Source organism: Emydura macquarii, unplaced genomic scaffold (genome assembly GCF_026122565.2).
Source record: "Emydura macquarii macquarii isolate MOO-44397 ecotype Brisbane River unplaced genomic scaffold, CSIRO-AGI_Emac_v2 contig_2422, whole genome shotgun sequence".
NCBI lineage: Eukaryota > Metazoa > Chordata > Testudines > Chelidae > Emydura > Emydura macquarii.
In genome coordinates, this window is record NW_027132559.1 from 37,232,508 (window position 1) to 37,247,308 (window position 14,801).

Sequence of the window (14,801 nt, forward strand, 5' to 3'; positions counted from 1 at the left end):
TTTTTCACATCAGGACAAAATCAAACCAGAGAAAGAGTTAAAATAGCTAATTGTCTGGTGTTTAGGGCACTTACGTGGAATTTGGAAGACCCAGAATTAAGTCCTTGCTCTGGTTTATTTGAAGTAAGGACCTGAACTCATTTTCCATGCATGCTAATTGAGTGCCCTAACCACCAGCCTATTCTGGAGTGAGTCACTCACAACTTCTCCTGTTGGAGCTGTTACACTTGGTATAAATATTTAAATATTTATTAGAGCAGAGATTCAAACCTAGGTCTCCCATATCTCAAGTGAGTGGTGTGGTATTAAGTCAACCGGAAAAAAATGGGTCAAGAATCATAGAATATTAGGGTTGGATGGGACCTCAGGAGGTCATCTAGTCCAACCCCCTGCTCAAAGCAGGACCGATCCCAACTAGGGCTATGTCTACACTGACGGCGGCAAAGTTGCTGCCATCAGATCGATTTATCTGGATCAACTGAGCAGTCAGTTGATCCAGAAGTTGACGTACTAAAACCACCTCCTCAAGTGGGGTAGTGCTGCGTCAATAGGAACGCAGTTCCCGTCGGCGCAGTGCTGTGAAGACAGTGCGCAGAAGAGAAACACAGAAGTTGATGGGAGTTACGCAAGTTCTTTGTGTACTTTGAGTAACTCCCGTCGACTGCTGCCGAATCGCCAAAGTAAGTGTAGACCAAGCCTATATTATTCCAGCCAGGGCTTTGTCAAGTCAGGCCTTAAAAACCTCTAAGGATGGCAATTCTACCACCTCCCTAGGCAACCCATTCCAGTCACTGTCCACCGTTAGCCAGTGTTAAACAAGGATCAGGGCTTGATATACAGAGACCTCAGCCTGCTTAGTACCATGGCAAACACACCATTAAAAATCCTTTTAACTTTTATTAAAGATACAGAAAAGAAGGGAAAACAGTTAAAGCATCTGAAATTTAAAGTGTGAAGGCTTTCATTTTAAAAACTCCCCCCCACCTTTTCCTTTATTTGGAGAGAGTTTTGGATGGGGGAAAAAAACCCTTGTTTACAGTCTCTTCAATGGTATTAAAGATGGTAATAACTGTTGTTTTGCGTAAAAGAGAAAGTACTTGAGATTTTACTATAGTTGTTGAAGTCCGATCCCCTTTTATCCCATGTGGAATTTGGGATTTAGCTGAAGCCAGTAGAGGTGGTGATATTTTCTGTGTCCCTCCCTCTTTAGCTATTGACAGTTTTTAGAAGGAAAACACTATTTGACAGTCTCTTAGATGGTATCAAAGATGGTAATAACTGTCCTTTTGGGAAAAACAGAAGTAGTTGAAATGAACTAGAACGGCTGTTGCTGCTATTGTTAAAGTCCGATCCTGTTTCGTCTCAGCTGTTATTATTGTATCATCTTACACATTTTACGTACTTTTTACAACTGAGCTCCTAATGAGAGTGAATTTATATGCACAATCACCATAACAGTGCCTTAAACACTGGACTATAGAATCAGTCTCTCTGACCCATTGAATATATTTAATTCCATCTATAGAATAGAATAGGCAAGATTGAGAGACCCACCTCTCAGCATAGCTGATAGCCTGGTGGTTAGGACATCCACCTAGTCTGTAAGGGCACACAGTTAAAATCCCTGCTCCACTGGATTCAGAACAGAGAGTGGAACCTTGGTCTCTCATTTTTCTCTGTTTGAGTTGTTCCACTTGATATAAATAATTAAAAACAAACGTAGACGAAACTGGGAGCTTGTACTTTTGTTTAAAAAATCCCTCTTGATTGAGGTTTAATTGTTCTTGTTTAGTGATCTGACAGCAGCAGAAAGGGAGGTATTCAAAGGGTAAATAATTAATCTGGAGTAATTTGTTGTAAGCAAGAGACACTGGCCCTGATTCTTCAGAGGAGTCACTCCCAAACAAAACAAGCCACTTCCTGCTATTGCAGTCAATAACATGACTCATGTAGGCAAGGATGGAATGATAGGAGCTGAAGTGACAGTTTTATTTAATAGGAATTATGAAATAACCCCAGTAATATAAATATGGTTTAGTTCTCCATAGGAGTTTTAACCTAAGAAGGCCCTCTCCCCTCAGTGAAGAAGTTATTGTAAGGTTATTTATAATAATGTTTACAGTAAAGTATGACACTTTTATTGTTGTGACATGATTTACTAAACCAGTTACATTTGGTAACTGCATTTTTTAAAATTATAAATAAAATACATATTGTTAACTAATTAAAAACAAACAAAACTCCACAAAGTGACACCCCCCCACCCCACCCAGACAACTGCATAACAGGATAAAACAAATAGAATATAATACAATATGCTCTTAAAATACAAAGACTTAAAAACAAATGAGAGTAAGGGGCAATTTTAAAAAAAGGGAAGACTCGGGGAGAAGGAAATTTAATGGTCATTCCACAAAATCTTTGAGGAAAAGAATAGTTCTAAGGTGCTTTTTAAAAGAGAAGGCTTTAGGGAAGGATTTAGTCCTAAGTGGAGCACAAGATCTGGTCCAAGAGGTGAGTATAGCTGAACCGCTTGGTCATAGTGACCAGAACATAATAAAATTGAACCTGGGCCAGATTAAGGTCATGAGGGGCCTAAGGCTAATGGGAGGGAAGGCCCTAAGTATGAATTGAAGTATTGCAAAAGAAATTATGAAGTCAAACATTTATTTACATACATATTATTTATGTAAAATTAACAAGTTTATTCTACTTTCACTACACTGAATTCTTCAATTTTTTCCCCTAACTTTAGCTGTGGCAAAATCATGAATGATGTCATCATATTTCAAAGACCTGAGGATTTCATTCTCAATGCTCAAGAGAGACAAACCACTGAGATGCTCTTGAGTCATAGTAGATCAGAGGATATTTTTGACCCTTATTAGAAGAGAGAAGGAATGTTCTCCTCTACAGTTAGTGATCATTATTGACAAATACAGCCGCAATGCAGTTTCAACATTTGGGAGACATTCTATCACATTGGATGTACTAAGTTATCACTGAATCCAAATAGATTTGCTTTCATCATCTTTTCTCTCTATATCCAACTATGATGTGAATTCAGCAAATTGAAGAAATTCTTTAGTAAAATCTACTGGCAGATTGTCTGGGTACTTCTGACAGATGTTTGATCCTTCCACTGACTTTGGAACTTGAAATGTTAGGCAAAAAATTTGTCAGTACACTAAAGGTTTTGTCAATATTTTCATAAGCCTCGATCCAAAGTTCTAATGAACTCTTCAGTTTGTCAATGATTGTGATGAAGATATTAACTCTGAAGGCCTCCTTGTCACTGAATGAGTGGGCAGTTGCATTGTCACATGTCTTCTATCGTTTGTGGTGTTTGGCTGACATACCCATGGTTAGCCGTCCTTGCAGTCCCCTGATTTTCATACTCATCAAAAGTATCCCACATTTATTGAAGAGCAGTTCCAAGACTCCCCATTAGGTTTACAGCAGTGGAAATATCAATTTGAGCACTTTGCAAGCTTAGACTGCACCTGCTGAATGGCTGATGTATATCATTCCAGACCTCACACAAAATACCAGTTTCCAAAGTGTGTATTGCATCACTCAGATCTTCACATCTTTTCTTGTTGCTGATTTTTGAGATTCATCATCCTTGATGTTCTCCAGTGCTTCAAGGATGTTGGGTTATCTTCAAACAACTGCATTCACAGCTTCAGCGTTAGCACTCCACCATGTTCTAGAGAGAGATCTGGGGACTGGGCATCCTTTTGGTAGTGAATCTCTAAGAATCATCCAATGATTGGTTGATGCAGAGAAAAAAAATTGTACAATTGTTGGACAAATCCAAAAAAAGAAACTGCTTCAACACAACAATCCATGGCAGACTGGCCAACAAGGTTGAATGACTGTGCAGCACGTGGTATGTAATCAACCAAAGCATTGCACTCTTTTATCTTTGCCTGAGGCCGCATCCCTGAATATTTGCCACTTATATTACTTGCATTGTCATTGCTTTGGTCACGACAAAGGCTAATGTCAATCCCATTTTTTATGAGAAAATTGAGTAAATACGAGGCAAGTTTCTTCCCTTTGTGGTTGGTGATGTTTATGAAGGTTATGAAACACTCAACTGATCTGTTGGGTAGCACATAACGGAAGATGACAGTCAGCTGATCTACATGTGACATATCTGGTGTTGAGTCGACGGACACTGAAAAACATCCCACAAATATCTATTTGGGTATCAATTCTTCCACTAACTTTCTTTCAGACCTGGTAGCTGCTAACTGACAATGTATGCTGCTCACTTATTGCATGATAGGTAACGTATGCAGTATTCTTCCAATCATTGAAGCCTTCACAGAACATTTTCCACTTTTTGGTATCAGAAAACAGGTGACAATAAAAACAATATACTTTTTTCTTAGAAGGCGACTAAATGAGCTATTCTTGTTTGTCAATCTGTTTGTTAGGCTTCACATATTCACACAGTGATTTGGTCAGATAATAATTCTGATTGGTGTACTCTTGCTCGCCAATGAGAAATCAGCATCTAGATTTTGGCATTTCTGTGGGCCCTTCTCAGTCCAATATGCAATGAGATCTTGAAAAGTCGTGTCCCACTCGCCTGGTTTGTTGGAGAAGGATATTTTTGTATGACTATCACTGGGAAAGTCTTCAGAGGAGTGCAGTGAGACTGCAGCTAGAGAAGTCACAGGAGGCTGCTCCTTTTCATCAGGCGCAGCAGGTTCACTTGGGGTGGTATTCGTCTGGACTTCCTCACCACCAGACATAGTAGGAGGAAAAAATGTTAGCAGAGAAAAAGAGTACCTTTCAGCACTACATCTTGTCTTTGCCATTTTTCTTTGGCCTCCTTCAATTTCTGCCATCCTCTTTTCTTCAGCATGGTTTCTATTGTCCAGTGTAGGCCTACTGAGTACAAGTTCAATATTGCTTGGGCCTACAAGCACTTACTTAGCCCATAAAAACAAAATCACAACCACCACAAATTGAATTCACAGTCTTGATGAATTAATTTGTACAAAGCAATATCCAATGAGACAAAACATTTCCGATTGCCCCGTTTCTATCACTCAGCTCTTACTTCAATATGGAATGGAGGGCTTAAAGTAGGGCCTAAAAATAGGAGGGCCTAAGGTTATAGCCTTATTAGCCTATGGGTTAATCTGACTCTAACTATATCTAAATCTTGATGATTCTTTCTGCATAAAGTCTTTAAGATATGGCTTCTCCCATCTGTTCATGCAGCTAAAACTTAGCCAGGCTCTCATCATCTCATATCCCAGTTATTGCAACAGCCTTTTCTCGGGCCTGGAAAAATATAGTCTTGCCCTCTTTTGTCCATTCAGAATGCTGCCACAAAGATTGTTTTCCTAACCCATCACTTTGAGGATGTCAAGTCTCTGTTTGCATCTGTCCACCAACTCCCTCTTCTCCACTGCATCAAGTATAAGCCACTTGTCTTCACTTTTACTGCCAATTCCCACCCTGCCTATCATCACTCATTCAGTATCAAAATATTGACTCCTGCCTCTGACTGGGCCATGATGTCAGCTTCCATTGTCCACTTGTTAAATATTCAAACGAGCACCTTTTTGCTTTCTACCATGATGCTCTCCTTGCTTGGAAGGAGCTTCCAATAAATATGTGCAAAACTAAACCATTATCCTCCTTCAAATCCCTCCTTAAAACTCTCCTCTGCTGTGATGCCTACAAAAAACTCAGACTGCTGGTGTGCTGAGACTACAGCCTATCATGCTGATCAATATTGTTTCCTTGCACTCCACATTGGTCTGTCTGTATCTATTTCTTGTCTTATACTTAGATTGTTAGTCCCCTGGGGGAGGGACCATCTTTGTGTTCTGTGTTTGTACAGCACTTTGCACAATGGGGTTCTGATCCATAATTGGGGCTCCTAGGCATTGTTATTGCTGTTATAATATAGACATCTACCCCTTCATTACTTATAAATTAGCCAACTCAAACCAAATAGCTGAGGAGCTGTTTCAAAAATGAATAATTACAAAAGTCTTTTAAAGTTCTCTTCTTTCAAAATAAGTCATTGCAAAATGTATTTATTTTCTGAAGTGCCTTGTAACAATTGAGAAAGCAGATGTGGAAGATTCCAAAATGGATCAGCAACCTTTTTGTATATTGCAAAATTATAGCTTCAGCATTTAAGATTAAAAAACAAGAAACAAGCCAACAAATAATTATTTGGGATGACATGACAACACAGTGTGGTTGCTTTGTCTAGAAAGAGATACACATAGTCCAACAAAAGTAGATTAAATGTTGTAGGAATTTTCTCCCATTTTATATGATTTCAACAAAGTATTCATGGTACTCAGAATTCTCTGGAAGACTCTCTGATACCTGAAGATAATTAAGGTGGTTTAGCACTCCAATACTATATTATCAAATTCTGCCATTAAGGATATACTTAAAAGGAGGCTCTACTTGTATAAGGATTGCAGACAAAGTGTTGGACAAGTACCCTTAGAAAATAATTCCATTATTTATAGAGAAGGATTCTTACCTATTTTCAATAATTTAAAGTGGCTCAGACCTACAAGCCCAGATGTAGGAAGAAAGTGGAGAGAATATGCATCATCTATAGAATATAGTATCTGCATGCTACAGATATTGGCACCAAGCAGACAAATGCACAAAAAACTTTATGCTTGACATTAAATAAAATAGCTAAGGGAATAATAGAAGCTAACAGAACACAATGCAATTTCGCTAATCAGACTACAGTAAAACAGAGACTCTGTAACCATATATGCTCCATCACAGAGATGCACTATATGATGAAAAGAGATAGTGGAGATTAGCTCAGACTCCTATCTACCAAAAAGAAATATTGGTCTGTGGTGTCAAGTTTTGATCATGAAATTGACAAAAATATTTCCATTCAATGCAGTCACATTTGTGTCCTTCCCCTTCTCTTTGATTGCTTTACTGTTTACGGTGACAGGCTGGAAGAACATGGCAACCCTTCTTTACAGGAAGCTTATTCATATTGCAAGTGCAAACACTGAAAATGGTTCCATTGCTATGGCCTGACTTAGTCATTTGAAATTTCTTCTACCAAAGGATCCCTTGTAGTCAGTATTGTCTTTTCATCTCCTATGCAATATCAGAAAACACACTATTTCTGCCATAGAAATGTATGGTTTTATCTAATGAAAAGATCTTATTTTCTGACAAGGAATGTGTGTTATTCCATTCTACCCCCATTGCCTCCTACTGTATATTTCTCCAAAAAAGATATTTTGGCAAGTTAAAGTCAATGAGATGTGTGCTTTACAGTCACTATTTTGAAAACTATCTCCTTAGATTCAGTTCTTCAATAAAATATTTTACTATATGTTAAAAACAAGTTTTATTTGTATTTCAAATAGCTAGTAAGTTATGATGATTAAAATATATCTAAACATTAAGTACCCAAAATAAGAACATCTGAATGTAAACCGAGTTTAATGGGCCAAATTCATCCATGGTCAAAGCAGGTGCAATGCTCCATTTACTGCATATAATTGGGAATGCATATGCAAGAAGTGAATTTAACTTGAATGTGCAAAAGAGGACTAAGGACCCAACCCTGCAAACCCTTAGCCACATGATTAAATGTATATGTGAGCAGTTCCATTGTTCAGTGGGACTACTTGTGCATAAATTTAAGCATGGGCTTAAGGGATTGCAAAATTGGGGGCTAAGATTCTTGTTTTTCATTTTGAATTTACCAGGCAATTTCACTCTGCTATTAGAAGGTGATCAAAGTTACATTTTATTGTTAAGATTCTTGTGAAAAACAAATTTATAAGCAGCTTCTGGTGGTTGACAAACTTCCTCTTTTACCACCAGATGTTCTCTTGCTCATTTCCTAATTTCTTGCCCTCAAATGACTAAGGATTTTGTGTTTGTGTACACTGATAAAGATAATAATAAAGAAGCAAATCAGACTCGCAGTAAAGTGACCTAAATAAACATTTATTACACAGATACTTATCACAAGGTCTATACTACTTCTCTCTTTTACCTCAATCTTTTTTATCAATATAGAGTGAGAGTATATTTTCTGAATGCCTTTTTATACAAAGAATAACATTTGTGAATATTTATATTTTTAATTTGATTTAAACCTTAAAGGCAAGTTATTATTTAAGCAAATGCTGAAATTGAATATTTCACTGGGAAAAAAAGACTAATGAAATCAAAGATGTGGAAATGGGCATTATTTAGTTTTAATGTTTCAATATTTTTTCAAAAGGACCAAGATTTGTTTTTATTCCAGGTAATCATTTAAATGTTTATTGCTTCTATTTTGATGAGCTTTTCCCCTTAATTCATAAAGTACTAAGTTATGTTTGTACTGGAGATGAGCAAACTATTTTAGACAAAGACCACAGCTGAAACAAATCTTTGTTCAAAACTCAAATTAAAAAAAAAAGACCACAATTTTTTTTTTTAGGTCCAAAATAATTCCAAAACATTTAAAAAAAACCAAAATTTGTTCATCTCCTAACTTCATGGTGTCAGCCAAAAACAGAAATTCAGTAGAAAGCAGATTATTCAAATCACCTTGTGATGGGGTGTGCCTACCCACACTAGAGACAAAAGAGTTGCCCCTGCATTATGGGAAGAGAAAATCCCGCCCCTTAGACCGTGGTGGGCATGCACCAACTGCTGCCTCAATATAAAAGGAAGCAGCACAGCTCATTTGAGGCTGACCACCAAGAAGGAAAGATGCTTGGCAGAGGCTCCAAGAAGGGAGCCGCTATAGCCCCCAGCTGAGGGAACCAGAGGTCCCAGTGACCTGAACGGAGACCAGCTGCCCACTGCTGACTACTTGGAGCCAGACATCCAGGGAGTTACCAATACACAGGAACCTAAAGACCCTGATGAGACCTGCGCCCCCCTACTTCCCCTGCCACTCCCCTTGGGGTGACAGCAACCCCTTACCTGAGCATCAGACTGCAGAGATGTGCCAACCCCTGCAGTAGCTATGGACTGCTTGCTCACCCTGCCCTGACCCCAGGGCAGCCATTGACTCTGGCCATTGGGCCATACTGCCTCGTTCCCCTGGCCAGTGATACGGACTCTGGCCATTGGGCTATACTGCCTTGCTCCCACAGAAAAATTAAGTGATGTGACTTGGCCAAGGTCACAGAGAGTCAGTAGCAAAATTAGGACCAAAACCCAAAATTCTTGATTGCCATTTTCATATTCTAGCCAGTAGGCAGTTCTCCTCTATTCCCATGAGATTTCAAGCTTCCACTATTTTGGACATTTTTCCCAACTGAACCAAACCACCAAACCAGACCAAGTTTGCCTGTAACTAGTTTGCAAAATGTGGTACTGAACTTAAATAATTATTTTTCAATATGGGAGACTCATTAGACCCTTCTCTGAATAGCTTTACAGTATGTGTAAAATATTGGAGCTATTAAAAAAAAGCAAGCAAGCACTTACATTCCAAATGGAAAGTCTCAAAATGTAGGATGACAAATGACTGAGGTCCCACATCTATGATATAATTGCAATTCAAGTTGTTGTCATACTGGCTGGGGTAGTTAGGGGATACAATGCGACCTGCAGGGCCAGTGAAATTTACTCCACATCCTGCAAATAGGAATAAACATAGTTAAAGTCTATGTAGCAACATAATGTTTAGTTTCTGTTTTAACAATGACAAAAACAATGAGTAGAGATAAGACTGTGCCTTGCCCCAATTGAATTGGGTAAAGAGCAGGTGCAATGATCTTTTACCCTTTAAGGGGCTGGTGAAATGGCCTGGTGCCACAGCAGTCCCTATACAGGAGCAATAATAGTTGCTATTGGAAGCACAGGAACTATTCCTGCCTATTCCCTGTAGGACTGCAAGATATGTTAAGAGGGACAGGAGTGAGGCAGGACCCTTGCCCACCCTCATCCACCTCAATCTTCATTGAACAGCAGAGCTGATGAGGCATGGAGAGTGGAGCATGATGTACTGTCCTGAGTGTCTGGGAGCACCTTCAAGTTTACTTATTTACATCTTTGATTTAAAAATAATAATCCCTAGTTCTTATATAATTTTCATCAGTGGATCCCAAAGCTTTACAAAGAAGGGTCAGTATCATAGCTCTATTTTATAGATGTGGAAACTGAGGCACAGAGCAATGAAGTGACTTGCCCAAAATCACCCAGCAAGCTAGAGCCAGAGCCAGGAATAGACTCAGGTCCCCTGAGTCTCAGCCCAGTGCTAATCGAGCGTATACTAGGTATGCAAAATACTTAATGGTTAAACGGTTAGCTGTTAAGTATTAGTCTTACCGTTAAGACCAATACTTATCAGTTAACTGGTAGCGTGGGCTCTCCATCTCCATGGTGATGGCGTCAGGCCATGGGAGAGGCGTCCGGGGAGGCCGAGGCCCTGATGCAGGTGCTGCGGAGCGTCCCGCTGAGGAACACCGGGATCACGGATCTGAAACGAGAGTCCCCTGCGGAGCTGGGCTAGGGGCGCTACCCGGGGGTTGCAGGTGTGTGAGGGGGACAATTATATTGGTTAAATGGCTAACCGATATAATTAATAGTTTAAACCATTACCTTTTGTAACCAATATTTACATCCCTAGCAGATACCAGTAATTTCTTCCAACTCAAAAGCCTGCCTAATCTTCTGTGTCTTTTCTGGCTGTATGCATTTGAAAATTAATGGACTTAAAATTAAAGGGCTGTCTGCAGCCTGTGGTCAGTACAAATGAACGTTCATATACTGGTACCAAATTATCAACACCTGTTTGCAAGATGGGAATATGTGTGCCCTTGCCTTCACTCAAAGTTTTGAATTGACTCTAATGGGAGCAGAATCTGGCACTAAGTCAACTGCATAGCAATAACTGTTACCATAAAACATCGCTGATGCATATCATTTCTGATCCTATAAGCGCAAAAATCTATTACAATTGTGGATTCTTTTAAATTTTGGCTCATTGTTATTTTAAGCGCTTTAACACACATTTTCCTGCTGAATTTAATCTGACTCAGCTGGAGGGAAACTTGTTCATAAAGGGGTTGTTTTGGCAACACACCAGAAAAAGTATTCTATTTTTTATCAAGACAATACCTCCTACACTTACAGTTGGTTTTACCCTATTGAAGCAGATGCTGAAAGAAGTTAGTTGAGTCCGTACCCAAGAGTAGTTCATATGCAGAGTAGTTCATATGCAGGACATGGAATACATTACTAAGGGTAGTGTAACGTGGTGCAACTCCCTGCCTTGGTGCCTCCTTCTGGTTATCTGGGGAATCAGCCCTCAGCCAGGCAGACACCTCTTTCTACAGTGTCTCATGTCTGTCTCTGCTCGACCCTCGCTCTTGTGACTCAGCCCTCCGCTTGAGTCACAGTCTGTGCTCCCCCACTTCCGGGGGATTCTGTAGTCCATTCTAGGCCACTTCCCATCGTGGCCACTGCAGTCTTGCCACCAGTGCTATGGCAGTCAGGGGCTGGGGGAGGGACCAGGCCTGCCCACTACTCCAGGTCCCGGCCTAGGGACTCTAGGTGTGGCAGCCTTTTACTGCATCTCCTCCAACTCCTCTGTAGCTTTCCCTGGGATGCTTCCCCACATCCTCAGTACTTTCTCCACCCTTGCTTCAGGAACTTTGGCTCTGCTGATTCCCAGCAGCCAGCCACTGCTCTGTCCAGGATACTGCCATTCTTTCCCCTTGGAGCTCCTGGGAGGCACTGTCCTTGCTCTGCTCTGTCGCTCCTTATATACTGGCCTCCTGGGCCCTGATTGACTGCCACGCAGCTCCTTCCTATTCACTGCCTTTCCAAGGGCCTTCTTAACCCTTTCCTGGCAGTGAGGGGCAGGTTCCCTGTCCCAGGTAGCAACACAAGTTGTTCTATACTTAGACAAAGGAGTCAAACAAATATTGTGAAGAAAAGAAATACAAAGGGGTTCCTTCCTCAAGGATCCTAGAACCCTATCTTCCAAATAGCTTGTTTAAAGCTATGTTGACAAAATGGAAGCCCCCATTCATTCAGCAATGTTCTTAAGCATCTGCCTAACTTCAAGCATGTGACTCCATTGATTCCAATAGGACTACTGATGTGCTTAAAGGTAAGCACATGCTTAAGAACCTTGCTGAACTGAGGCCTGGAACTAGTAGTTTTTAGGTAACATTGTTTGCTGCTAATCCAAAGTGGACTCCTGACTTTAAATGCTACTTACTGCTTATGAAAGATGCAGAGAAGCCATGTCCAGGGGTATCCTGAGACTGGAACACTATAGTTATCACGTTGCTGGGAGCAACAACAGATCCAGGAGCTGAACTTCCACATCCTGTGGCCAGCAAAGTTACTGCTTCTTCTTCATCATTATTTCCCCTCAGTACCTGACAGATCCAGGATAGGGACAAGTTAGTATTTTCAAACTCCATGCAGTCAGTGTGAATGCATTACTGTGAATTACATTTTAACTGTCCCTCAAGGAAGTTACAAATGTACAAGTATCTTCCACATTACTGAAAAAGCCTAAGGATGTGAGTGAATTCAGCAGAGAGCCTGGACACAACACATTTCACATGCAATAATTCTTACCTCTATTTTATCTTAGCCAATTGACGAATAAATGTATATAAATATGACCACCCATGTTTACAACAAATTACTAAATATACTCTCTCTGCCAATAAGAGTGTAGACAAGAATTTAGGCTGAGATGCTAGAGTAATATATAGACTCCAATTCAGATGCTTCAGATAATTAATATCCTCCAAACCAAAAGTAAGTTTGTTCTTGTATTACATTGTATTCATTTGTTTAATGATAGGTGTCTAATTATATAGGAAGTTAAAGTAATGTAATATATGGCATGCATAACACAAAAAAGGAATATTAAGGACTAGTAAAGTATTTTCTATGAAATACCAAACATACCAGTAAAGAATTATAACCCATACTTGATGGAGACCACATCCTGAAAGAAATCCTTCTTCAACCCCCTCTTCTGGCATTCTAACAACTCCCAGCCTCACCAAGTTCGTCATCAGAAGCAAGCTCCCCACAGACCAACACACACAAAGTGGCACCAGACCCTGCCAGAACAACAGATGCAAAATCTGCAGACATCTCCACTGCTACAATGATCAAAACCCTGCACCAACACAGCTTTCAAGATCCATGGATCCTACATATGCCTGTCACAACATTTGTTTACCTCATCCAGTGTTCTAAATGCCCCAAAAACAATTACGTGGGTGAAGTGAGACAACCATTCTGCTCTCGAATGAACTCACACAGAAAAATGATAAGACAAAAACACTATCACTTGTGGGAAAACAATGTTCACAAAACCATTACTCTATATCTGACTTCTTAGTCCTCATCCTCAAAGGAAACTGCACAACACCTTCAAAGGATGACATTGGGAGCTTAAGTTCATAATGTTGCGAGACACTACAAATCATGAACTCAATAAAGACACTAGTTTTATGGCTCTTTATAACAATCTATAACCCACTAACTTTCTTTTGTCCTATGACTGCAGCAGTGTTAACTGCCCAATTCACCCCGAATGATCTCTTGCAAAGTCTGATAATTCCTTATGTTTAACAATCTGTTCCACCTTGTATTTAACTGTGACACTAGGATTACCTTTCCCACACCTGAAGCTTGAAAGCTTGAAAGCTTGTCTCTCACCAACAGAAGTTGGTTCATTAAAAGATATTACCTCACCCACCCTGTCTCTCTAATGTCCTGGGACCAACACAGCTACAACACTGCAAACAAGCATATCTGTAGTAACTTTAAGGCTAATCAAGGCCTCAGTTCAGGAAAAACACACGCATGCTTAACTTTAAGCAGGTAGTCCAACCCTCGTCAGGTAAGCACTTAAGCAAGTACTTAACTTTTAAGCACATGCTTAAAACCTATTTAAGCACATACGTAAAGCTAGACATGCTTAAATGCTTGACGTTAAGCAGGTGGTTTAGCTCTTTGCTAAATCATAGAAGTGTAGGACTGGAAGGGACTTAAATAGATCATCTAGTCCATTCCCCTGCACTCATGATATGACTAAGTAATAAGTAGACCATTCCTGACCATTCTAACCTGTTCTTAAAACCCCCCAATGATGGAGATTCTACAACCTCCCTAAGCAATTTATTTCAGTCCTTAACTACCCTGACTGTTAGAAAGTTTTTCCTAGTGTCCAAATTAAACTGCCCTGGCTGCAATTTGAGCCCATTGCTTCTTGTCCTATCCTCAGAGGTCAAAGAGAACAATTTTTCACCCTCGTCCTTGTAACAGTCTTTTATGTACTTAAACTGTTATCATGTCCCCCCTCAGTCTTCTCTTCTCCAGACAAAACAAACCCAGTTTTTTACATTTTTCTACTTAGGTCATGTTTTCTAGATCTTTAATCGTTTTTGTTGCTTTCTTCTAGATTTTCTCCAATTTGTCCACATCTTTCCTGAAATGTAACGCCCAGAACTAGACACAATACTCCAGTTGAGGCCTGATCATCGCAGAGCAGAGTAGAAGAATTACTTTTCGTGTCTCACTTACAACACTCCTGCTGATGCTTCCCACAGTGATGTTCGCTTTTTATTTTGCAACAGTGTTACACTGTTGACTCATGTTAAGCTTATGATCCACTATGGCCCCCAGATCCCTTTCCACGGTACTCCTTCCTAGGCAGTCATTTCCCATTTTGTATGTGTACAACTGATTGTTCCTTCCTAAGTGGAATACTTTGCATTTATCCTTATTGAATTTAATCCTTTTTACTTCAGTACCTTCCCAAGGATATCAACCAA

At 39.9% G+C, this 14,801-nt stretch overlaps 1 protein-coding gene across 4 annotated transcripts in view; it reads right to left on the reverse strand.

The window, feature by feature from the left end:
* The window catches only part of CUBN (cubilin), a 196,380-nt gene that overhangs the window by 25,257 nt on the left and 156,322 nt on the right, over positions 1-14,801 (reverse strand). For all 4 annotated transcript variants that reach the window (XM_067562300.1, XM_067562301.1, XM_067562299.1 and 1 more), the window contains 2 exons: positions 12,215-12,377; positions 9,472-9,621 (listed from right to left, as the gene is read on the reverse strand). In XM_067562300.1, coding sequence (XP_067418401.1) covers positions 9,472-9,621; positions 12,215-12,377 — 313 coding nt within the window. The remainder of the gene's footprint in view (positions 1-9,471; positions 9,622-12,214; positions 12,378-14,801) is intronic.